The sequence below is a fragment of the Watersipora subatra genome, chromosome 1 (genome assembly GCF_963576615.1).
Source record: "Watersipora subatra chromosome 1, tzWatSuba1.1, whole genome shotgun sequence".
In the NCBI taxonomy this organism is placed as follows: Eukaryota; Metazoa; Bryozoa; class Gymnolaemata; order Cheilostomatida; family Watersiporidae; genus Watersipora; species Watersipora subatra.
The window spans coordinates 12,167,351-12,192,246 of record NC_088708.1 but is presented as its reverse complement, the minus strand read 5'-3'; the positions used below and the strand labels follow the sequence as shown (position 1 = coordinate 12,192,246).

The 24,896-nt window shown below is 35.8% G+C and overlaps 4 protein-coding genes across 4 annotated transcripts in view; 1 reads left to right on the top strand and 3 right to left on the bottom strand.

Moving 5' to 3' along the window:
• The window catches only part of LOC137396714 (zinc finger CCCH domain-containing protein 11A-like), a 37,003-nt gene extending 29,328 nt beyond the window's left edge, over positions 1–7,675 (bottom strand). Inside the window, exons 1-2 of the mRNA XM_068083028.1 lie at positions 7,011–7,675; positions 6,503–6,660 (exon numbers count right to left, since the gene is read on the bottom strand). Coding sequence (XP_067939129.1) covers positions 6,503–6,556 — 54 coding nt within the window. The 5' untranslated portion in view covers positions 6,557–6,660; positions 7,011–7,675. The remainder of the gene's footprint in view (positions 1–6,502; positions 6,661–7,010) is intronic.
• Positions 7,676–11,670: 3,995 nt separating this feature from the next.
• The window catches only part of LOC137403393 (fanconi-associated nuclease 1-like), a 46,163-nt gene continuing 32,937 nt past the window's right edge, over positions 11,671–24,896 (top strand). Inside the window, exons 1-4 of the mRNA XM_068092749.1 lie at positions 11,671–11,735; positions 19,281–19,936; positions 22,999–23,143; positions 24,073–24,789. Coding sequence (XP_067948850.1) covers positions 19,397–19,936; positions 22,999–23,143; positions 24,073–24,789 — 1,402 coding nt within the window. The 5' untranslated portion in view covers positions 11,671–11,735; positions 19,281–19,396. The remainder of the gene's footprint in view (positions 11,736–19,280; positions 19,937–22,998; positions 23,144–24,072; positions 24,790–24,896) is intronic.
• LOC137400453 (protein FAM200A-like) lies at positions 16,041–16,874 on the bottom strand. The gene has a single exon (XM_068086805.1). The coding sequence runs from the start codon at positions 16,872–16,874 to the stop codon at positions 16,041–16,043; it is 834 nt and encodes a 277-aa protein (XP_067942906.1).
• On the bottom strand, positions 17,030–17,824 carry LOC137400378 (protein FAM200C-like). The gene has a single exon (XM_068086735.1). The coding sequence runs from the start codon at positions 17,822–17,824 to the stop codon at positions 17,030–17,032; it is 795 nt and encodes a 264-aa protein (XP_067942836.1).

The window sequence follows — 24,896 nt, the reverse complement described above, 5'->3', positions numbered from 1 at the left end:
AATTGTAGAAACGCTAAATTTCATGACAAGCCAGCTGGTTCCATTAGATGTAAGTAAAGATATTTTTTAAATTAGAATCCCAGCATTAGAAATATGCGTGGTTTTCAACAAACAATGCAAGCTATAAATAGGTGATGACAATTAATCAGTAACTGCCAGCTGACTCAGCTAGCCAAAAGAATTAGCATTCAGTCCAAAGCCTTCAGTTGTTCATCTATATATTTCTTACTCGCAGTAAACAATTGTGAACAAAAAACCACATTAAATATCTATTTATTCCAAATTTGCATCAATTATCTACTTTTCAAGATATCAGGCTGGTTACAGACCACTAATACTGATTGCGACTACAGGGTGGAGCCTGATACGCCCTAGTTTGTACTGCAAGGCCTAGATTGGAGAGGCTCATGCAACACTGTAGGTAAGGTTCCAATGAGGTATGCCTTTACGCTATTATATATATTTCATAATGAGATGCTGTTTTACATAACAAAAATTTCATCTCAGTGACGGAATTTGGCTCTTACACAATGTAGTAAATAAAAATATTATTGTTTTTAACATATAAAATGATACATTAACAAATGAAAATGTTTGGCATGGGTCTTCGTCATCCCTCAATACCAAGCTGCTTTTTAGTGCTGTCAGTTCTCCAGGAATCAACAGATTCTGACACCAAGGGTGCCAGGAGATGCGTACCGTTAATATGAGTTTTGGGATACAACACACCTGCTATGTGCCTGTTCAGTTTCTAAAGTTAGACAATATTTGGACCCAGCTTGAATTTTCAGCATGCTTTGCGAGATAATTGGACTCATTCCAACAAATACAATTAGTTGGGCTGACAAGATGAACAAACAAACTGGTGCTGGGGAACCAAAGACAGTGAATATAACATAACTCTTCAGACTGTAGAGAGTGATAAGAAATTGGTCTGATGAAAAGTATGTGCATATAAAATTTACTTGAAGTGACATCTATGACGTTTAGCTAGCTGACGGAATATACATATAATAGATTATGAATTCTAGTTTGCTGTAACATTCCATACATGTATAATATACATGTAAGAAATAGAGCTGAAACGGGTAGCTCGTACGGACTTGACCTACCGGGTCAGAGGTGCCCGGGTCGGGCCACCCGACCCTCGTGTCTTCCTATACAAAGACACGGGTAGGTTTATGGCTAAACGAAAGCGATGGTATAGTGCTTTTTAAGTGCGATTGAAATAGAGTCGCACTTAGTCCTAACGCGGAAGGACCAGGCGAAATAAAACAAGGTGAGTCAATACTATATTTTTACGTCTGCGACAATAGTCTTTGGACTATAGGTTTTACGATGTTTCGCAGCAAGAAATAATCAACATGTCGGGGGTGTGGTAGTTCATGAAGAAGCCAGTCGCGAAAGGGAAAGACCAAGTTATTTGTACAATATGGTAAAGCAAGTTAAGCTACAAAGAAGGGTTCATCTCAATACTATTGAGGCATGTACAACAAAGGCATCCTGAGAAACTTAAAAGCGCGTCTAAGAACCTGGCGTCTAATTGTTTTTAATTTGAGTTTCTTTCACCAATGCCATAAGTTTTAAGGAAGTGATGGATTTTTGCTTTCTACTATGCTGGGTTATCCATTTCTGTATTTGTAAAGTATTTCTTAACTAATATCTTCTTGTTGGTTATAATAGCAAAGTTGACAATAAAATCTGTAATAAAAACACTAGCCGAAGTCATGCCATTAATCTATCACCCATTGAATAGCGTTGATCCACCAATGTCAAGCCATAAAATATAATGATTGGTGTGATAATGGGTTCTTTTATCTTAGGTTATTGATGTCACAACATTAGGTTGTTATAGAACTACCTCTTAAATTTAAATGAATAAAAGTTCGCGAGTGCTGACTCGGCCCGACTCGATCTTGGCACTCATTGCTGACCCTGAGTCTGGCCCGACCCTGGATTTCTTGGTCTCGTTCCAGCTTTAGTACGGAAGCATATATTATATGCTTCCGAGCATGAGTGAAAAATTCAAGTCTTTAACTGCGCATAAGCAATGAGCCTTAGGTGTAACCTACAAATAAACTTGGAGTTACCCTCTGTACATGGCTTTCAATAATAAGCGTGGTTGTTGCTTTGAATGAATTCAGTAACATTTTTACTATTTATCGAAAAAATAAGATATTATATGGCAAGCAGCCAATTAATGTAGCTCACAACCATTAACCATCAGTAGGGACCTCGAAGTAAATTTTCAATGTTGTGTCAAAAATGCATGATTCACACATCCACTATTGAGAAAACATTGTATTACCACGGTGCTCTACAAGCATCACAAAAACTTCGTCTACAATAATGGTGATAGGCAATTAGAATTCAAACCCACTATGCATACCGCCTAACCTGGTATTAAACCTAGTTTATTCAAACTTTAATCTGTGCAAAAAGAATAGAAGTTGTTGTCACGTAAATTATATTGCATTTGTTAGTGAAATTGGCTGCTATAAAACTTCTTTTTTACAAATATTTAAGATAAATAGTCTTCCGGTGCATGTTATGTTTATATATAGAGATCTGTCCTGCTCACATGTTCTGCCTACATGTTTATAAAGGTTAGATTGGTCTTCACTGTTTACATAAGTATATGTAAAATAGACAGCAATCAGTGCAAATGAAATAATGACTAAGCCAAGAGTTGATAACTCCTGCTTGAATAACTTGCAAATGTAATCTTCAAGTTTAAGATTACTAGGAGGACATGCTACAGGAACACCACAACATTACTAAATCCTATGCATAGCTGTGATCTGCAGCAAAATTACGCGTGTCACCAACTGGATAAAGCATCAACCAACACAAACTCAAGTGAATCGTCAGACCCTTCCTTGAACAAGCAGAAGGTTATTTATTACACTGCGTTGAGCCTATTTGTGGACATTCGAGTAATCTCTCTACCAGAAGTAGGAAACACAAATGGCACTTTTAATAAAGTGTTTATAAAGTGAGTTTATTAGTGATGAAATTGCAATACAGAAGTGATACAAATGTCATAAAAATAAAGCAGAAGGCTACTTTTAATGAAACCTCAATCCACGAATATATGAAGAATAAATATGCTGGCTCAGTGTTTGCACTGAACTTATATGATATCAACATCTCAATCAAAAACATGACAATACAATTTTTTTTTACCGTATTACAATAACTCCAACACAAGACTACATTTGTACATAGAGATCAAAACTGTGTTAGGTAAAGTGTAAACTTAGAAAGAAGGTTATTCGGAGCTGTTAAGTAGAAGGGATCTTCTAAAGCACGAAACACACCAAGCTTTGGAATTCTATCTACTGGATAAATAATTATCTGTCTATTTATGCTAGTCATCTAGAAGCTAGTGATATCAACACATGATTCGGGTAAAACATTTTACACGAAGCCAAATAACAATCCTCCCATCTTGTGTAATATAGACATAGCAAAATTTGAAGATATGATGACAGACCCTTCTAAACATCATCTTTGAGTTGCCCATGTATTCAAAGTAACTGCTCCAAAATATTACAGAAAGCTTGTGTGTACATACGACTGTTTTATAGAACGCTACCATTGAACAGAAGAGAGTGGTGATAACTCCTGTTTGGCAATGTGAAAGTTAATTAAACAATAACTACTTGTTTAATAGCAGAAGTGTTTTATATCAAATTATCCAAAGCTAGCAAGATAAATTTGACCAAAAACAGCTTGTCACAATACACACCGCACCTGATGCATTAGCTGCACTGAAAGGGAGTTGTTCTCTTCTGTCTATACAGCTTGGCTGCGATGTCATTTCGGTTGCTCCATTGGTAATCATAACAGATTTACTCCAAAATTTATGTAGAAAAAAATAAGATAGTAATGTTTAACCAGAGACCAGTCTCTGTGGTAAACTTTAGAACTTAAACAACAACAGCAACTAAACATGTTGTTATTTGTGCGTTCAGTCAGTTTTATTTGTATTTTGTATCAGTCAGTTTTATTTGTTCTTATTGATTTTATTTTTAATTTATTTTATTCCTAAATTCTACTGAACTTTACTACAGAGACTGGTCACTGGTTAAACGATTTTATATTATTTTTTTCTACATAAATGTTTGGGCTAAATCCGTTATGATTACCAATGGAGCGACCGACATAACATCGCAGCAAAACCGCATAAACGGAAGATAACACCTCCCTTTCAGTGCAGCTGATGCATCAGGTGCAGTGCGTATTGCATCAAGCTGTTGTTTTGCTTGCTCCGCTCGACGGGGGACAACTCTGCAAAAACAACAGTTTGTAAAGACATGCTAATCTGACAGACAACGTTAAAAATCCAAACATCTATTTTTATCTAATATATTCCCTGAAATGGGTGTAATCGGCTAGTTTTTTAATTTAAATAGATTGTAAATAGATTTAAACAAATTGTTCAACTGACTGGTCATTAGCAGAGAGTTATGGTACTATCGATGTTTTGGGGTTGCGCTAGGAAGTAGCACATACTCCTCAGATGAAGGTTGACCAATGTAGCATGTGTTCTCAATTTATATTAGTAATCACTGTCTCACATCACATCTAGTTCGCAGTTGAGTCAACATTTAACTGATGAACGGCGATGAAAGTGACGCATACACAAATACTAAACAGTATCATTGACAATAGGTTAAATGATTGCACTATGATCGGATGCTTTACATTTCTGAGAACATCGCTTCAAGATAATCTATTCAAAAATTGTGCTGCTAAACTTTACCTAGCAGATAATAAAATTCTAACACCACCTCTGCCTATAGAACTTTCCATCCCTTACAATGCCAAGGAACACCTCCATCCACCTGTCTCTAAAGTAAAGTATCGATTAACGCCTCTTACTGTTATTACTTTTAAAGTTGAATTTATATGACTCTCTTATATAATGTATTGATTTTATAGTTTTACATAAAAACTTGCAGTTCTCATTAGACTGTTATCACTGAGTTTTTTGATGTGAGCTGTATTACAGTGCATTCTTATGATAATACTTAGTCCAACATACAAAAGTTCCAGCATGTAAAGAAGTCAGGCATAAAATAGATTTGTTGTGAATAGGTTTGGCTGTATACGGTACTAAATGTGAACATCCCACACTTGAGAATTGTCATCTCACTACAAGGATAACAAAATTCCTAAACCTGGTAATCAATTGACAACTTATGCAGGTAAATGAACACGTCTGATTGGAGCTGAGTCTGTGAGCTACGAATACCGTCAGTTTTTGCAAGCTTTAGCACCTAGCCACGCAAGTGACGCAACCAACAGCGAATTATAAACCTAATGGTGCGACTTGCTGAAATCACAGTGCCAAATATGGTGCTCAAAAACACCATCAACACAACCAACCATACGTATCAACAACACTGCTCTAAAGGAAACTGCAAATCTCTAGATTTTCACATTCAGTGAACAAACGAAACCTACACTTCGAATTCGTTAATTATATCTCAATCCTTAGTAATAATCTAAAAATGCTACCAGGCATTTTAAAGTTAAACTTTGTTCTCAACTCTACTTTAAAAGTGTTCAAGGTTTAGCAGTTTATGAGTTTCAAGTTTCCCTGGTTACCTAAATACAGCTGACAGTTCATAACGACAATCTAATCAGCCTACATCAAAAGCTAGAACATTGCTGTAGGCCCAACTAATCACACAAACACTGTTGGTGAGAGTCTTGTAACATGTACCAATCTTCTGGTTTAAAGCATCAGGACAATATAATATATATATAAACACACTTGAAGGGAAATCTATCTGAAACTAGACAACTATTTCTATACCTACAGAATAAGAATTGTGTGATGAACTGAATTTGCTGAGTGATGTTTGATTGGCGCCTGTAAATTTGTAAGTTTTGCTCAAACCTTTGTTAAACATTTCTTAGTTTACTTGATATATATTCTGAACAAATTATGGAATTTGTGGTATTTCCATTCACTTTCGACTCGTGTTTGAATAAATTTGCTAGCAGGATAACTTGAACGCTCCTTGCCAGTGTTTTTTATTACAACACATCGTGAGAGGCTCAGTTTGACCAAAATGATTATAAATGTTGCAACTCGTTCTTCATCTTATGTTTGTGATCAATTCAAAAACGATAAATCAGAATTATATAAATCTGATTTAACACATTTTCATCCGAAAATAACAATATTTGTCATCTGAGTATGAAAATTTCAACTTGGTATTATTTCATAACTGGTAATGTAGCTCAGTACATGTATCAACTTTTTCGTTAGAAAGTTTCAAAACAATTTTTTTATTGAACACTACGATTTTACTTCAATAAATATTTAGTTCAAAATAGTCTGAAAACTTTACAAATGAGAGATCGTTAGACTTAGAGAAACGGTCATGAAATGCCGACATGCTCAAATTAGCCATCTTTAATATAATCAAAAGGTGATTAACAAGCAAAACCTTTAACGAAAAAACTGTGAGCCTGCACCAAGTACCTTTTTGCAAGTCGAGTAGTAGTAAAAGTAGCAATCCTCTCCTTCTTGAGTCATAATCCCAAATGTAAAGCCTGTTAGTCAACACAATATATGCAAGATCACAAATTGAACCAGCTCTTCATCTGTATGAATGCCAGTTTGTAAATCTCAATGCTATCCTACAAATAGAGAGACAATAAATCACAACTCTTCAGAACTGAACTGCAAAAAGTACAGTATTTTAAAACCATTGTGCAATGCTATTAAAAGCAAGAAACGCTACATTGATACAACAAAAACACTAGCTTTATCAATGTCCTAGGCAGAGCTTTAACAGAAAAATGATGCAGGTAAATCAGCAATACAAGCACCTTTTTATACCCAACTTAACTAAATTAGGAAGGTTCTTTGACTCAGTAAAACATCTATGTCTGTAGGTCAATCCAAAACACATCTCTATTGTAGCACCCTCAACTAAATGAGCTAGACATTTAACAAAAACAACAATAGATTAAGTCATAGTTCTTACCTTGTATTTTACCGGATGAGATAATCTAAGCACCGAACTAAAACGTTGCTTAAGCACACTTGCTTATCTTGGAAGAACATCGCATTTCACGTGAATTTCCTAAAATCTTCATGGCAAATATTCAGGTTTTAAAGCCTTTCATCAAAAGGGTTGTGAAATTTGTCATTTCCCAAAACTTAAATACAACTCATTCGATTGATAAATTTTCTTTTGTCTAAGATTACAAGCGGACTTTTAATAAAACGTCCTTCATCTTTATGCTGATACCTGAACATTAATCACTATGAACGTAATTTAGATCGAACAAATGCATTTGTTCAAACATAATTGAGTAACTGCTCGTTACAAATGAATTACTGACACTATCAAAAATTATAACAATAGCTTAAAGTCGCCTTATGATAATATTCAAGCGACTAAACAGGAGCGGTAAATCTAACTTCCATGTAAATTGTAAGGTAGGCAGTGACAGCGAATTTTAATTTTCTGTTACATTGTGTGCCGTTGAGCGAATAAAAGCTGCTAAAATAATCATGTTAGTCCTTGATTTAAAAAATTCGACTTTTTAAAGTTTTTCATTTCATTGGGAAGCATAATAGTACAATTTACGATTTATGTTGTCGATATAATTCCAACCCTTAAAAAATTAACACAATGACGGCCAAGAGAACTTCGTAAAAAGAACGGATTCGTTTTCAAGACGACTCGCCGCACATTTACTCGACTTTGACCCAAGTAGGAGAAAACAACTCAGTTAGGAGATTTTTTTCACCAAAGAGAGCACAACCTCGCCACAATCACCTAGCGTATATCGGATGACTAATACAGATATATGTATTTTTACTACACACAGACACTTAATACAGAGACAGATACATGACACTTTTCAAGTGTCGACTAGACACAAGTAAATGCTATTAAGATTAAGTAACTGCAAAACTCAGCTATGCAAACAGTTACATGTAAATTAAAACTCTAAAAGAGCGATTATAATCAAAGGATTTTTGTGACTAACCGACTGCAATGTTTGTAAGCCAAAGAGTTTTCAATAATTTTATTGCACTGGATTCAAATACAAGTTGCCTAAATTTTAGTGAGTTAGTAAACTGAGACTAGTATTATCATCTCAATTGCTTAAAAATACCAGCTTCCAACAAAAGACAACAATTTTCTTGTTGCAGCAAACACGTTCACAGCACCGATATGTAAACTCGGTGCTGCCAAGCTAATGTAAATTGTTTAAAAATTTTGAAATAATGTTATTCAAACTTACTTAATTTGAGTGCAGTCAAAAAAGTATATCTAAGTTACTTAGGCTGTGGGTATAATTACTACCTGCTTGTTGTCAAAGCAAACTCACACATCTACTACCGGTATAACTGCCTACTAACTACAGAGCTTTTGGAACTAACTGATCTCATTTTATTCTGTCTTATACTTTTGGCAGATCTCTAGAAGAAGTGTGAGTTGCAACTTATTTTACATGCTTTTAGATATTGAACCATAGTGTTTCAATTGCAATAGAAAATTTACCGTGAACATAAAGAAAGCAAATTCAACGCATGCCGTCGCATCCTTACTCAATTTTATCTAGTCTTCAACATGAATCTGTCATTTCTACTAATGCAGTTGGGATTTAAAAAACATTCTGACAAGTGGACTTTTCTTTTGGAAACTCCAGCCTATTCTTAAAATAAATAAAATTTTTCTTCCTTTTCAATTTGTTCTTTATGATGATGAATACAAATCTTTTGCAGATTTATAAGTAGTTTGCAAAATCTGCTAACTGCTAATTAGTTAAGCTTAAAATCAAATTCTTTGATTTTGAGTTGAATTTGTTGAGTTGAACTTGAATTAGTTAATTTTGAGCTGAAATCTAATATATATGATATATATAAATATATATATAAATATATATATATATTCTTATATAATATTTGTGTCACCAAAAGCAGCTTTGCTGTCTATTGCAAAGTATAAGATTTATAAATGCGAAGAGTAAGAGTTTGTTTTCATCATAAAGTGAGACATAAAGTTAGACATAAAGTGAGACATAAAGTGAGACATAAAGTTAGACATAAAGTGAGACATAAAGTGAGACATAAAGTTAGACATAAAGTGAGACATAAAGTGAGACATAAAGTGAGACATAAAGTGAGACATAAAGTGAGACATAAAGTGAGACATAAAGTGAGACATAAAGTGAGACATAAAGTGAGACATAAAGTGAAACATAAAGTGAAACATAAAGTGAGGCATAAAGTGAGGCATAAAGTGAGACATAAAGTGAGGAATAAAGTGAGGCATAAAGTGAGACATAAAGTGAGGAATAAAGTGAGGCATAAAGTGAGCCATTAGAAAATAGTGACTCTTAAAATACTCTAATAAATGACTGAGCAAACTTTATAGACAAGATTTGTAACTATTACTCATAATGTATGGTTTTATGTATAAAGAGTTATGTTTATGCCTTGAGACTGATGCATGTACACACTGTTGCAGTTATGCATGAATAGATAGCTGTACGAGTCTTATAGTATACTAATACACATGGCAGTCTCATGCGCTGTGAGAGATCATCATGACTAATCAGTATGTGCATAGTTAATACGCAGGCAGCAAGGTGATGAAGTGGTGTAGTGGTAGGGTGTTAGCCTTAAAATATAAAGCTCTTAGTTAGATTCCCTGGTTGGATTAAAAGCAAAAAGTTTTTTTTAGCACTCATAGCATGGATTTTGAACGCACAAACAAACAGACAAACGAACAGACAAATGAACAGACAAACGAACAGACAAACGAACAGACAAACGAACAGACAAACGAACAGACAAACGAACAGACAAACGAACAGACAAACGAACAGACAAACGAACAGACAAACGAACAGACAAACGAACAGACAAACGAACAGACAAACGAACAGACAAACGAATAGACAAACAAACAGACAAACGAATAGACAAACGAACAGACAAACGAACAGAAAAACCAATAGACAAATGAACAGACAAACCAACAGACAAACGAACAGACAAACCAACAGACAAATGAACAGACAAACGAACAGACAAACCAACAGATAAACAAACAGACTAACCAACAGACAAACGAACAGAAAAACGAACAGACAAACCAACAGGAAACCAACAGACAAACCACCTGACAAACCAACAGACATGGCTCTGATTATAATAAACATTAAATTATATATTTTGAATGTATTTATGATTAGACGCATTAAATAGCAATCTATAGTTTTCATTGTGAAATTAAAATGACTACTCAAGGCAATGTATTTTATCCTAAAAGAACTAAGAATGTTTTTGTAAATTACTTAAATTTTACTATTTCTTTTATAAATTAAAATTCAAGAGCACTTTAGAGAGCACATGATTGTCAAAAATACAGTAACGCCAGACTGTAGTTGAGATAGTTGGTACAACTGCTACATTCAGACCCTTATACTCTTTTTATTTAATTAATATGATTAAACAACATGCAATATTAACAATGTAATATTATTGCTTGCAAGTCTGTTATCAGTTTTTTTAATAATAGTTTTCCACAAGGTACTTTAGCAAGAGAACTTACTAAAAAGCGGTGTACAAAATAAAAAAACTAATGAGTGATCTAACTAATATAATAATGTTGGAACTAAAAGCATAGAATATGTCAAAAGGCAAGCTTCAGGATTGATATGAGTATAATTGTTTAAACAAAAAGTGGACAGATATAAGCTCCTTGAAAATAGTGATGTACATCTACTACAACAGATTCCTAGTTACGAAAACAAAGTATAATGCAGAAATGTTAAAATAGGTAAGGCTAGATGGGGGCCAGATGGTGAATGTTATTATTAGTCAAAGGATAGTAGGTGTATTTTGAGTTTCATTTTAAAAGATTGCAGAGAAAGAGTTTTACTGTTGAGTTTGTTGTAGTTTATGGCACCAGGTAATTTAAATCTGGTCCTGGTTTTGTGATGATGGTTTATGGTTTGAAAACCAGGGCCAGATTTAAATTACCTATTGCTATAAACCACAAAAAACTCAACAGTAACCTGCTAAATTCATTTAATGAGTAGAATGTGAATTAATTCGTAAATCTGAAGTGACTTGCATATCACAGTTCTTGTGTAAACAAATATCAACCATACATTCCACTGCCTTCGAGGCCGGTGATTGTAGGAGTTGTGCACCAACACATACGGACGACTTGACCAAATGGTTTGGCTCACCCGTCCAAAAATCTAGCCGAGTTGTCTACGAAACAAGTCGATTCAGCCGGATTCAATTCAGTACGATAAGATTAGCCTAGCTTAACATTCAACTCTTGCAAATTCAGCTCGAGTTTTTTACGTGCATTAGCATGCCAGGACTAGTACATTCGAATGCGTTCTTAGGGTTTTGGAACACAGGCATAAACTAGGCTATTTTAATGTGTATCATCGACAGCTCATATATACATTAGCTTGTTGTTCTAATACGTCATTTAGCTCTAGACGAAGCATTCAACGAAAGCTGCTTAGAGATTCGCGTGACAGAACTTTTGCTCTAGCTAAAACTAACTCGTTATAACTAATTTATACCCTGCTGAAGCCAACAGAGTACGCCGTACCCTACGCTACCTGAAATACAATTTGCCCGACCTAACAGGAATAAACCAAACTCTTTGTTAGAATTATGTTTTTATTTGAGTCTGTTAGTCTGCTGTAGTAAACCAATATAGGTAGGCCTACTATTACGCTATTCTTTTTCATAATAATTTTAAAAATCACACATACAATTGCAATTTTCTCTGCGTATTAAATATTTTCGATGTATCGACACCCATTTTACGTTAGGCTTATAGCTAAAACGTATTATATTTTGTCATGCGGGCAGCAGTGCTGGCAAGACATGCTTTCTCATATTTTATCATGTTAAGCCTAGTCTCCAAGATGTTTACTGCCATGGCTGCAAAAGAGAAGCTGTTAGCAGTACTGCCCATGAAAGAACACTAGCGAGGAGAGAACCAATTTCGGTGTTTCAAAAACTTTATTGAGAAAATCCAGCTCTCGGTCTATAAATTTGTGTCCATCACCACAAAAAGCGCACCCACCATGGTTGGCCACTTGAATAGATTTATCGACAAGTGCAGAGAACACAAGATTTTTCGGACTCCCTCAATTACCACTGTATTATTCACTAACAATTATAGGCAAAAATGCTTAACTCAACAGATACGATGGATGTTGCAACAAAGATTGCCTGTTTTAATCGGGCTAGATCTCTTCAAAGATGGCTATTCCGTGCACATCTGGAGAAGGCTGAGTGTGACCACCCTGAGTTGTTGTTGCACACCGACGAAAGACGACTCAGACGAGAGACATTCTTGCAAAAATTTCAAGAGCTGTTGCTTAATATTAAGGTTTTTTTTTGTGAAGGTAAACATGCAAATTATAGCCAACAAAATAACCATCAGAGGCTGCTGTAATTAACGTTTTTGGCTGATCTGACCAGCATTTTGAATGACCTTAATCTACATATGCAAGAAAAGTACAAAAATGTGATCAGTTCAGTTAATACTTTTAAACGAAAAACACAACATTTCTTTTTAATGCTTTACTCACATTATTTGACAAACTTCCAGAACCTTGAGGCAGAGCTGGTTACACAGCAGCAGTCATGTGTGCAGCTTGACAGAGCATGCTACATAAAGCAAATTGACAATTGTCCGTCAGAGTTCGACAGATGCTTTCAAGACTGCTTTACTCGAGTCAGTCGCTACATGAGTCAGTACTACCCTTTCCAGGAATATGTTGAAATTGTTTCACTGGCATCAAAAGTTACAAAACTGTTTTACTTGAAAACTTCTGGAGTGGAGGATGAGATTCTGACACTTCAAGCTGACATTCAACTGAAGGCCAGAGCTCATGGACAGTTCTGGAACTTACTTACATAGGACAAGTACCCTAACATCGAAGAATGTGCTGCCCTCGTGACTGCATTATATGGTTCACTTATTTATGTGTGTCAGTCTTTCCCAATTGAAAATCATTAAGAGCAAGTACAGTTACACCATGAATGATGAGCATCTGGAGGTCTGTTTGAGGCTGGCTATCAGCTACTGTCTGAACTATGAATCACTGGCAGATTCTATTCAGTGCAAGTCAATAGAATAAAGTAATGACAATAAAATGTACAGAGTTGTATTGTGCAATACAGTAGGCTCCCCTACAATGTAAATTATCTGTTCCATGAACGTTTATGTTATAGGGATTTTACGTTATAAGAACTGTAAAAAACATGTAAATTGCCGAATTTGTTCCAAGATCTTTTAAAACACACCCCTTTGGCCATACAAAAAGAAAAAACTTTACGTAACTCTTTTAATTTGTGGGCTGTACTGTAACTGCAGTATTATTGGTTTGCGTTGACAACTTTTTTGTTTTTCCGATCAACCTCACTGGTTTTATAGATCACGATTGTGATCATTTTTCTCTAAATATTGCGGTTATTTTACAATAAGTTAATGGGGAGTGCACATATTCAACATTTATTTTCAACGATTTGCTTATTCTTTCTAAACAGCAAAGTCTATTCTGCAAAGTAAATTTAATAATAAATATTATATACATCTACCATAAAGCAAAACAACAAAATATTTCAACTATAAAAGCGCGGTACTACCTGTTCGTCGTCTATCTGTACCCAGGGATCAAGGTTAGGATAAGAGACAACTTTCGACGATACTACAACTCGTGACATTTAAATCGGTGGACCGAAACTGTAACACCTGCACCAATCGATCGCCTTCAAGTATTAATGAGCATTTGCGCAGCTACCCATTCTCTGTCTTACATCTACTACTGCTACTACTACTGCTACACATCTGACGATCTATCACGGCGAACTAGAATGTCATTGAAGCTGTATATATAATAGATATAACGCTATACGCTATAACACTATATCTTTTCTCTTGCAAATGCGGTTTTAATGAGATCGGCTAAAATTCTATTAAAAACGAAACCAGAAACTACTAGGGAATAAAATTTTAGTGATAAAAAGTTGAAATTCAGTAACATAGTTAAAAATACATACTAAAACTTAGCTTTAAGTGCGTGTTTAGTAAGCTAAACATATTTAAAGTGAATTCAAAGTTTATGTTATACGTACGTCTTGTTTGAAGGTAAGAACTCTTTACGGTACGTACTGCACATAGCACATTGCAACGTTACATTTTAATGCAGATCATAACCAATAAATACACTAAATATACTAAAGTTATTGTAGGTAATTAGTTTCTAAGGTTAACATTCTATTTTGTTACTAATTTTCAATATGAGTAGTACTTATTTAAAATTTTGATGTTTTTTACCAGGGGATGTTTGCATTATATAATTGCTGTAGTTTTCATAGCCCCTTACGATTTTTTCACCATACGATGCCAACCCTAAAACGGATTAAATTCGTATCCTGAGGGTGCACTGTAATGAAGTCATGAAAGCTGAATTGCGAAGTAGTTAGGGAACTCTCATTGAGTTAGTCATAGCAAGAAAGGTATCTGGTACTTTCACTTTTGGCTTCACTATATCTGGCTTCACTATTTTGGGTAAAGCCTTTTTTGCTAAACAACCCAAAACAATACCAGCCTTTTTTGTGACAGTGAGAGGCTTTGGGAGCAAAGTGTCATGCTAAAGATTGTACCAACCGAAAAGCATTCACTCTTTGAAAGAACATTAACATATATATATATATATAGATATATATGTATATTGCACTCATAAGATCCTGAGATCCTGCTGTCAGACACTAAGAGCTTTCAGATATTCCAATTTCAAACCTAGCAAACCGCTTTCCAATGTCAAAGTTTGTGCAAACAAACTAGAAGGACCTTATTGAATTGTAATCTCTACGGTGGTCAGTTATTCTTTATTGATTTTATTGGATCTCTTTGACAGAGTTATTACCACGCTAGTAACACACAGCATTTTTTGTAATTCCAGAAAATAACAACATTTTTGTCCAATTGGCAATTAAAACTGAACTCGTTCATTAGTGTTTATTTTTAAGGAACTTTGAAGATCTTAACCATATTATAAATGCGTCATAAAAATTTTTGTATTATTACTTTACCTTAGAGCAGTGGTTCTTAACCTTTTTTGCCCCATTCCCCCCTTTTCCAAACCTAAAGTCAGAAATTCCCTCCCTCTCAACTCCTTCAAATAATGCACCGCAACTAGATAGTGAACTTTATTTACATACAGTGGTGTGCATAAACTTGGAATCACCAGTTAAATCTTCAAATATGTATGTTTATATGCTGTTGTCTAAGAAATTCTTTGGAGTTAAGTGCCTCAACCCCATCAATATATATATCATTTGAAAGGGAAAATTCTGAAGAACAAGATGATGCCAAATATTCGAAAATATTCTCAGATTTGTATCGCTGGGGGTGGATCTACTGAAAGGCAGACTTATTGCAGGCTATGAATGTTGTTAGTGAAAATTGATAAAATAGGATACAAACAAACTCTTTTATACAAATTGGTGGCCCTGAAAAGGGCCGTTGGGTTATTGTTGGTCTTCAGAAGGACTGGTAAGGTGTCTTGAGCTGAGCATTAGTATTTTATTGGCCAGCCCTTGTTCTTGATCACCATCTGACACCGTCGAGGCATGCTGTTTACCAACTTTCTGAGCTCTTCAGGAGTGATGATGTGATGCCAAGCATGAATAATCTTCTCTATGAGCTCCCGTTTTAAATCAATCAATGCATTGTTTGAAAGGACATCTTCTGCTGATCAGATTGATATATAATATTGGGCATGGCATCATAATTGGGGGGGAAAATAGAAAGCAAATGGAAGATCCATTCGATATAGAGTAAACAAAACAATGTGATTCCAAGTTTATGCACACCACTGTATATAACTTATATACATATATATACATGTATATATGCATTTATTACAGTCATGTTTATATGGAATATTAAAAATGAATGTATATTGAAACTCAATATATCTATCATTGTAAGACAGTCAGCAGACTAGTGCGATTTCTGTGTTTGTTTGGAGCTGACCAGAATTTTCATGTTAGGAGTTGTTGTAGATAGGGCACACTGTAGGTCAGTTTCTACTTCCAGACGGTTTCTAGATTTGCTCTTTATGGTTAGCATTGCTAAAAATGCTGACTCGCAAAGATATCTGGAAGCAAATGATATGAGCATCTTGAAAGCGGCCAGGCTTATGTTGGGATACAATCTTTTGGCCTGAACCCAAAAGTGCTCTATTGATAGCTCCTTGAAGTCATCTTTTAATGCAGAGTTGTTTGTCAGCTCCAAAAACTCCTCCTGAAGCTGTTCCGGAATCTCGTGGACATTGCGCCTGAAAGGGTCTCGGGTCAGGCTCATCAATTGCTCTGTCCTAGGATCTAACTTTGGAAAATATCTCTCAAACTCTGCTATCAAGCTGTTCAAGTGATGCTTTATGTCGGTTAGCAAAGAAGTGGAAGGAGCTTTTTTGTCAACTAATGAATGCAGAACTGGAAATGAAACTCTTACATTCCCAGTAGCGAGTCTTTCCACCCAGAGTTTGAGCTTGTCCTTGAATGCATTGATACTATCAGTTACATTCAACACATTTCTGTCCCTACCTTGCATCTTTGTGTTCACTTTATTGATTGAACCAAATATGTCAACCAGGTAAGCAAGACACTGATGGAAGCCTTCCACCTGCATTGAAGCCAGTAGTTTGGGTTTGTTATGAGTTTTCAAGAACTCATTGACCTCTGCTCGTAGATTGAAGAAACGCAGAAGCATGTTACCTTTTGATAACCATCGAACTTTGGTGTGGAACAATAGTGATGAGTGCACAACATCCATATCTTCGCATAACTTGTGGAAGAGACGTGTTTGCAAGGCAGAGCCTTTGGTAAAGTTTACTAATTTAATCACTGAAGAAAGGTGTTCCTGCAATCCTTTGAGAAGAGTTTTTGCTGCCAGCGCTTGTCTGTGAATGAAGCAATGGGTAGTCACCACTAAAAATTATTTTCTTTTACCAACTGTGCAAATCCAGCACGACAGCCAAGCATGGCTGGAGCACCATCAGTGCAAACTCCAATTAGTTTGCCCCAGTCCAGATGTTCTTTGCTGAAGAAGTCGGAAACCAGGTTCATAACATCAGCAGCTGTAGTGGTCTCTGTTAGAAGACTGCAGAACAGAAATTCTTCCTCAATTGTCTCTCTGTGTACATAGCGTGCAAACACCATCAGCTGTGAAATGCTAGCAACATCAGTGGACTCATCAAGTTGAATGGCGAACATGGGAGATGACTTGATCTTTTCAATTACTTGCCTCTCCATTTCTGCAGACATATCATCGATCCTCGATTTCACTGTGCTGTCTGAGAGGGATAAATCAGCTATTTTGTGAGCGGCTGTGTCTCCAAGACTAATCTTAGTACACTCCAGCAAACAAGGTTTAACTAATATTTCACCAATGGTGTGTGGCTTCTTATCTCTGGCGATACGGTGAGACAGAGCATAGGATGCCTCGATAATGGCCTGTGCCTGGATATGAAAGCTGCCAGTGGAATCCAGTTTTGCTCGCTTGAGTTCTCTCTCTTTAGCTTCAAGGAACAGCTTTGATTTATCCATGTGTTCTGCATGTTTATTTCTCAAGTGTTGCTTAAGTTGATGTGGTTTCATGGAGTCGTTAGCGAGCACTTTCATGCACAAAACACATTGTGGTACTTCAATGCTGCTTTTAATCATACAAGTGAATCCATAGTTAAGGTAAGAATCACCATATGTTCGTCTTTTTGTCTTTGACATTTCTAACACCTACAATATGGGATATGCAGTCAAAATATTTGAATACATTCAATATCTACATGAGCAAAACATCATACATATGTTAGGCTACAGAGCAAATTGTCGAAATGTTATACGTTTATGCAAACCAAATCGGTAACTGAACAATTAATATTGCAGGTATGTATATGCATGTAGTGTAGCAATCGTTACCTTTTCCACAGTTTTAGATCTTGGCTTTGTTGAAACTACTGAAATTCATTCACTCCTCGCTGCCCTTTATATTAAAAAAATAGGTGCCACGGAAATCCCCTTTGGCAAACTGTCAAATTCCCCCCTAAAACCCCGAAATTCCCTCCTGTGGGGAATTCCCCCTGGTTAAAAACCACTGCCTTAGAGGCATGCAAATGCAAGTGTAGGCTTGGGTATACGTAGGCTCAGAGTTACAGTAGAGGTGATAACAAGGATATGCAATTTAATCTGGTCTAATTTAGACTAGAAAAAGTTTAAACTACTTTAAAATTCTATGTGATCATCGTGACGATGTATTTTCCAACTTTTTCCTCATAGTGCCGTTCTATTAGAGGTGATGTTCAGATAGAGACTGGCACTGTATTTTTTGACTAGCTGATCAGAATTTTGGGAGGATAAATTTATCCCTTTTTACGGGCAAGTCGATGCTAAGGCTGCTTATATTTTGAAATCTCCATTGTGCAGAGCAATATTAATGCTGTCAATGTCAGAATTTTTACTAAACCATTATTTATTTATTTACATTGAAGTATTACACTGAGTTTCACAACAAGAAACGACTTTGAGTAGAACATATTAGACTGATAGTAACATAATGGGTCAGATTTAGACCTTTGTGACTTCGAATCGGAGTGTAGTTTCTGATGATTGTGGCAATCAATTTTCTCAGGCACATCATCACTAAACAATGATTAACCGAAAGAATTAATTGTTATTGGCGAAATCCTGCCATTTTGCACCATTTTGTAAATTTTCTACTGATGGGCTCATTAAGATCAAATATAATAAAAGTCAAAGTGGTGGTATATTGAAGGTAGCATTAAATTAAAGGGTGGCGCCCAAATATAGCTTTTATAGTAGCTTGCCCTACATAGGTATTTTTATTTATGTTTTTTACCACGTTTTATTTTTAACTTTTGCCAGCCTCTTGGTATTCACTTACAAAACTAAAACATTTCAAACATTTGAACATATTTTGACTTTGAACATACTACGTTGAAAAAAAGTACGTATTTAGAGCCTAATATTTGTTTAAAATTTAAACTCATGTTGAAAGTTTTGAATGCTGAAGTTGTTAAAAAGAGATTAACATTAATTGAAATATAAGAGATTCAGCAAATGTCATTGGGAACAATACCTTCAGCGTTAAAAATAATGGTGATTGTATGTGAGATATGAAGGAGTTTTCGGGTAGTGTCAGGTGTCACATTTAATCTGTTTGCAGATGAGATAAAATAATAGCGTTGCCGAGCTTTTGAAGATGTGGGGACCCTCAGTTGTCTGCCGTCAACAATGAAGAACACAAAGGAGCTTCATTGGGCTTGCATTATAAAATAATCAATGAAGAAACAAGCTGGTTTTAGCAAACAAACTCACTCCTTGGACTACTACTTTAAAAATGCAGCTGTAAAGGCGGAGAAAACATGCGATGATGTGATATTCGTGAAAGAGGTGAAAGTTTCTTCGGATCATCATAGTGCAGTGGCGCATCGCTCCTCTCTCAAAAATAAGATTGACAACTGCAAACCTAGGCGTCTACGAGACACGATTAGAAACAACAAGTTACGCAAACTTCGTGCAAGCGAGTTGCCTCGCGCTTGTCACAAAGAACTGTTAACCGCAGGAGATGCTACCCCAGAGAAATGTAGTAAGGATTTTGGAAACAACAATTGTGCTGAACGAAGGATAAAGACAGAGTCTGCGATGAGTGACGATGTTGGCACTAAGGACCATGCTATCACTTCATTTGGCACTAGCAGGTCAGCAGGGATAGAGACACTACCTGATGATTCTAACAAAGAAACATCAAGAACCTGTCTTTCCCTTTCGTTAAGGGTTTTAGATAGCCAAAAGTATGATGAAAGCGACAATGAATCTAAGGTTTGTCTGACTTTATTAACGCATTGTAGCAAATATCATTCATACTATCTGCTATTTAATGAAATGTGTGTGATTGGGTGTTCTGCACTCACTGCATTTGCTTATGCTTGGCCAGGTTTTTATGTACATGCAACATTCCAAATTCTCTTTTTTGTGTCCTTGGCCCTGTTCAAGAGAACATTTTGGAAAGATATTTTTTCTACATGTAGGCCACTCTACTCCCAATCAAATTTATGTTCTAGAATAGCAAAGCTTTCTAAAATCTGTTGACTCTTTGGCTGCCGCAAGCCGATGTAACGGCTTTCTCGGTAATAGAAGTACAGCTCGGAAGCCATTGCATCAGCTTATCGATAGGGTTTCACTTTTCTTTTCATTACGAAGCCTACACATTAGCTAGACCAATCAAATTTTGTCTCCAACGAAACAACCTTGTTGTCAATCATGTGCAACCAATCGAAAAAATTTTTGCTTAGCAGTTACATAAAAAATTTATTTTTTCATAAAAAATTGTATTTCAAAACGAGAGAACCTAATCGCTATCGTCATGGCAATAAGAAATTCACCGCGTTCTTTCAATGGAAAGTAAGCATAAGAAATTTTGCGAGAGTGGGATTCGCTAAACAATTTTATCTTTATTTTGTAGCGAATTTTGTTCTGAATAAGATGCATTTCACATTAAAACAATATCTGCATTGATTCTTGAGATATTGCATAAATGCTAGCGGTATATCGATTTTTTGAAAGTTCTTTCGAATTAATTTGGTCTGAATAGCGAATTCAGCGCAGTAGTGAAAAAGTTAAAAATTATTGGATAACACTACATGATACTTACTAGTTACTAGCACCGTGAGAGATCGTCATGAGTAATCAGTGTGTGCATAATTATTCCGTCAAGTGAAAAGGCGGTGGAGTAGTGTAGTGGTTAGTGCACCGATCTGTAAAATAAAGTGTTCAAGTTAATGGATTTTTTATCATTTCAAATATTGCAAAACTGTTGTATATTTTGATCTGTATTAAACCAATGTATCCAACCAACTATAAATGTTAATCCAACCGTAAATCCAACCAACTTAAAACATAACATGTAGAGTTGTTTCTTCATGATTCTTTTAAAGCTTGCACAGAATTATAAATACTAGCACTACCCTGACAGTCCGGTGCACCGTGGGAGGTTGGCAGGTGTAACACTTATGTATCCACGCAATCATTATGAAATAAGGTACAGCGGTTGATTGTCGGAGATGTTAGAGTGTCGATCTACCAAGCTTAATGGTGTGATTTTGAATGGCGTATGATATAGTCTTGTTTCCAACATCCACCTGTGGCTGTCACCTGTAACATATACAACATTTACCATTCTAACTTTCAAACTTCATATCATGACAACAAAAGTATTTTTGTGCAGTTTAAGAGAAACAATAAACAATGAGTTGATGGAAGTGTGTGTATAAACAAGGTTACTGTTGCAGCAGAAGCTCGTTGTATTCAAAGTTTTGATGGATGATACTGGTACCTCTTGATACTGGTACAAACATAAAAACGGGATATCTGACTTTCTTAGTGTGATACTTTGTCTGACCGAACAAAGAGAGAATATAGAGGCAATTCCTACTCCAGAGAAAACAATTGCCCATGTGAAAAGCATTTAGCTTTTACAGAATTACCAAAACCGGAAATATGAGTGTCATGCATGGCACATTTGAAATTGAAATGGCATATTTAAAAATTACAAATTTAAAAAATAAGATGTAATGGTAAAAAAGTTAGTTTTTGAAAAAAAGTAAAAAACGCAAAAGGTAATAGTAATTAGTACATGTGTGGACTCTTGCCATACGACATTAATTCGTTTCAGTGTTAGCCTCGTAAGGTAAACATTTGGTATAGAAACCCGTTGTAATTATCTCATGCAAACACCCCCTGGTAAAAGACATCAAAATTTTACATATGTACTGTACATATTAAGTTAGTAACAAAATAATGTTAACCTTAGTAACTATAGTTACCTACAATAACTTTAGTGTGTTTAGTGATTATTATCCGCAATAAAATGTAACATTGCAATGTACTATGCGCAATACGTACTGTAGGGAGTTCTTACTTTCGAGACAGTTGTATAACATAAATGTTGAGTTTAACTAAAATAAATTAAGCTTACTAAACACATACCGAAAGCTGAGTTTTAGCATGTTTTTTTACTAAACTTCAACTTTGTCATCAGCTGAGATTTATCACCTATCCGTTTCCGGTTTCGTTTTCACTGTAACTAATAACAAATAACGCTGAACTGAGAGAGAGAGCGAGAATTGTAGCTCTTTCATGCATTGTGAGAGGATTTTGGTGAATAGCATATCAGCATCTTTGTTATTCCGATGTACTCAGCACATCGACTGTTAAATTTGAATTTTGAGATAAATTTTTGTTGATATCGTATGACGAAAAATGTCATAAGACGAGGGCAAAAAAAATCGTGTTCCACATAGCAAGGCAAAAAAAGTCGTACAACATGATCATGGTGACCTGAGGGGGTACCATGTAATAAAAAGTGCAGATTTGACGTGTGCAATCCTGAAAAGGATATACAGTATATGTTGAGAGCGATGGGTGTGATAAGAACGGCTTAGCCTTGTTTGTAGACTCACGATTTGAATGTTGCGAGCTCAAATAAAGTACGAATGTGATTTTTTGTTGCTAAAACTTTATCGCTATAACTGGACAGACTGAATGACAGACAGAAGACAGACAAACACCGAGATTTATGTATTTAGATTTGCTACATATTTCCTTTGTTAATGACTTCAATGTTCTTTACAGTGGGCTGTTCAGATTTTTAGTTATTGACTATTTTACTTTAGGTCTTCCAGTTTCTAATTTTGAATCAATATTTTTATTTTTTATCCGGACAATTTCCTTCCTACTCTTCTGCTCCAGTTAGAGTCAATACAAAGTAACCCCACAATCATACTAATTCAAAGTTGACCCTCTCTGAGTGCACACTATGTATTTGAAGTCATGCTATCATGTATAAATTTGATGACAAAATATTAATTTTCTATCGGCCACAGGATGCTGATGAATGTGATGGAATGGATGAAGTTTTGAGCATGGATATAAGTCTCTTAAAAAGAACAGCCAGCTGTGACCTTAACACAGCTGCAAGCTCTAGCGAAGAATTATCTGATGATGATGTTTTTGCTCCCAAATATAAAGGTAGAGCAATGAACTTCTATTTTTGTAACAAGTGTTACGGTTGTGTCTAGGACGTGTGTGGGCGTCTAGGATGTGTGTGACATGGAGGAGTTGGTGTACATGAAATAATTAGCGTACATAGAATAGTCGGTGTACATGTAATAGTTAGTATACATTCTATAGTTGGGGTACACTGTAGTTGGTGTACATGAAGCAGTTGGTGTATATGTAATAGTTGGTATACATTCTGTAGTTGGTATACATGGAGTAGTTGTGTAAACTCAGTAGTTGGTGGGTGACATGTAGGCGTTGAAGTACATGTAGGCATCGGAGTACATGTAGTAGTTAGTGTACATGTAGTAGTGTGTGTATATGTAGTAGTTGGTGTATATGTAGTAGTTGGTGTATTTGTATTAGTTGGTATATATGTAGTAGTTGGTGTATTTGTAGTAGTTGGTGTATATGTAGTAGTTGGTGTATTTGTATTAGTTGGTGTATATGTAGTAGTTGGTGTATTTGTATTAGTTGGTGTATATGTAGTAGTTGGTGTATATGTAGTAGTTGGTGTATATGTAGTAGTTGGTGTATTTGTAGTAGTTGGTGTATATGTAGTAGTTGGTGTATATGTAGTAGTTGGTGTATTTGTAGTAGTTGGTGTATTTGTAGTAGTTGGTGTATATGTAGTAGTTGGTGTATATGTAGTAGTTGGTGTATATGTAGTAGTTGGTGTATTTGTAGTAGTTGGTGTATTTGTAGTAGTTGGTGTATTTGTAGTAGTTGGTGTATATGTAGTAGTTGGTGTACATGTAGTAGAGAAGGATGAAAAGAAAGTGAGGGAGAGAAAGATCCAGAACTATAGTAGGTAACAAGGGGCGGGTTAAGAAGTGGTGATATGTGAAACCAATTTTTAAGTTCTGCATGATTGCGCATCAAGTGCTGTTTATTTGTAGCCGCTTCTCTTTCTAAAACACCTATAACATCAAGGGACGCTCCACCTATTGCTCTCTCTACCCCTTATAGCTCAAGCGAATTAGTAATCTCATCAAAACATTTACCGAAAAGCAAAACACATCCACGAAAAGGGGCTAAAAGTGCCCGCAAACTCAAACTTTCTCACCAACGATCTCCTTCACCTGATTCCTCTCCTGGCGTTTTAAACTCCAAAAAAGACTACCATATTCCTGTGTTTAAGAAGGAGTGTGACTCTGGTGCAAAGCACAGAGAAAAAGGTCCTAACCTTACTTCATCTGTATTGGGTGACAGCTTGGAGTCGACCATACAAGCTGCAGGTGATAGTTCACATTGTCAACCTTCTACAGCTGCTTCACCTACTAGGTCATTTACTCCAGATGATGGCCTGGAAGAAGTTATGCTCTCAATGAACGAGGCCAACTCATTCTCTCCTACGAAACAATCAAAGTCTACAATAACCGGTGAATTAGCCCATCTGCCTCCACCCATCACTTCAGGTGATGGTATGGCGGTAGTGAGGGCATCGCTGAACTCTTCCTATGAATTGTCTGTAAGCAAAAATTCTAGCAACAAGATACCCTACTACCTAGCCAGCATTCTTACTGCCATCGAGGAAATTATGAGCTGTCCATTTGATGTACAATATATTGATGTTGTTGACTTGAAGACCATTCAAGTGTTTCAGAGCAGCCCTGGTAGGTTTATACGAATGATAGCCTGTGAAGTGGTTAACTGTGTTTACAATAATTTCCTGTAGCTTCATCTAACAGATTTTACATTAGGTCAACCAATTAGCACGCTG

Excerpts from the sequence above, each read along its gene's own strand:
- LOC137400453 (XM_068086805.1), bottom strand. The coding sequence starts at position 16,874 with ATGGATGTTGTGCACTCATCACTATTGTTCCACACCAAAGTTCGATGG.
- LOC137400378 (XM_068086735.1), bottom strand. The coding sequence starts at position 17,824 with ATGTCAAAGACAAAAAGACGAACATATGGTGATTCTTACCTTAACTAT.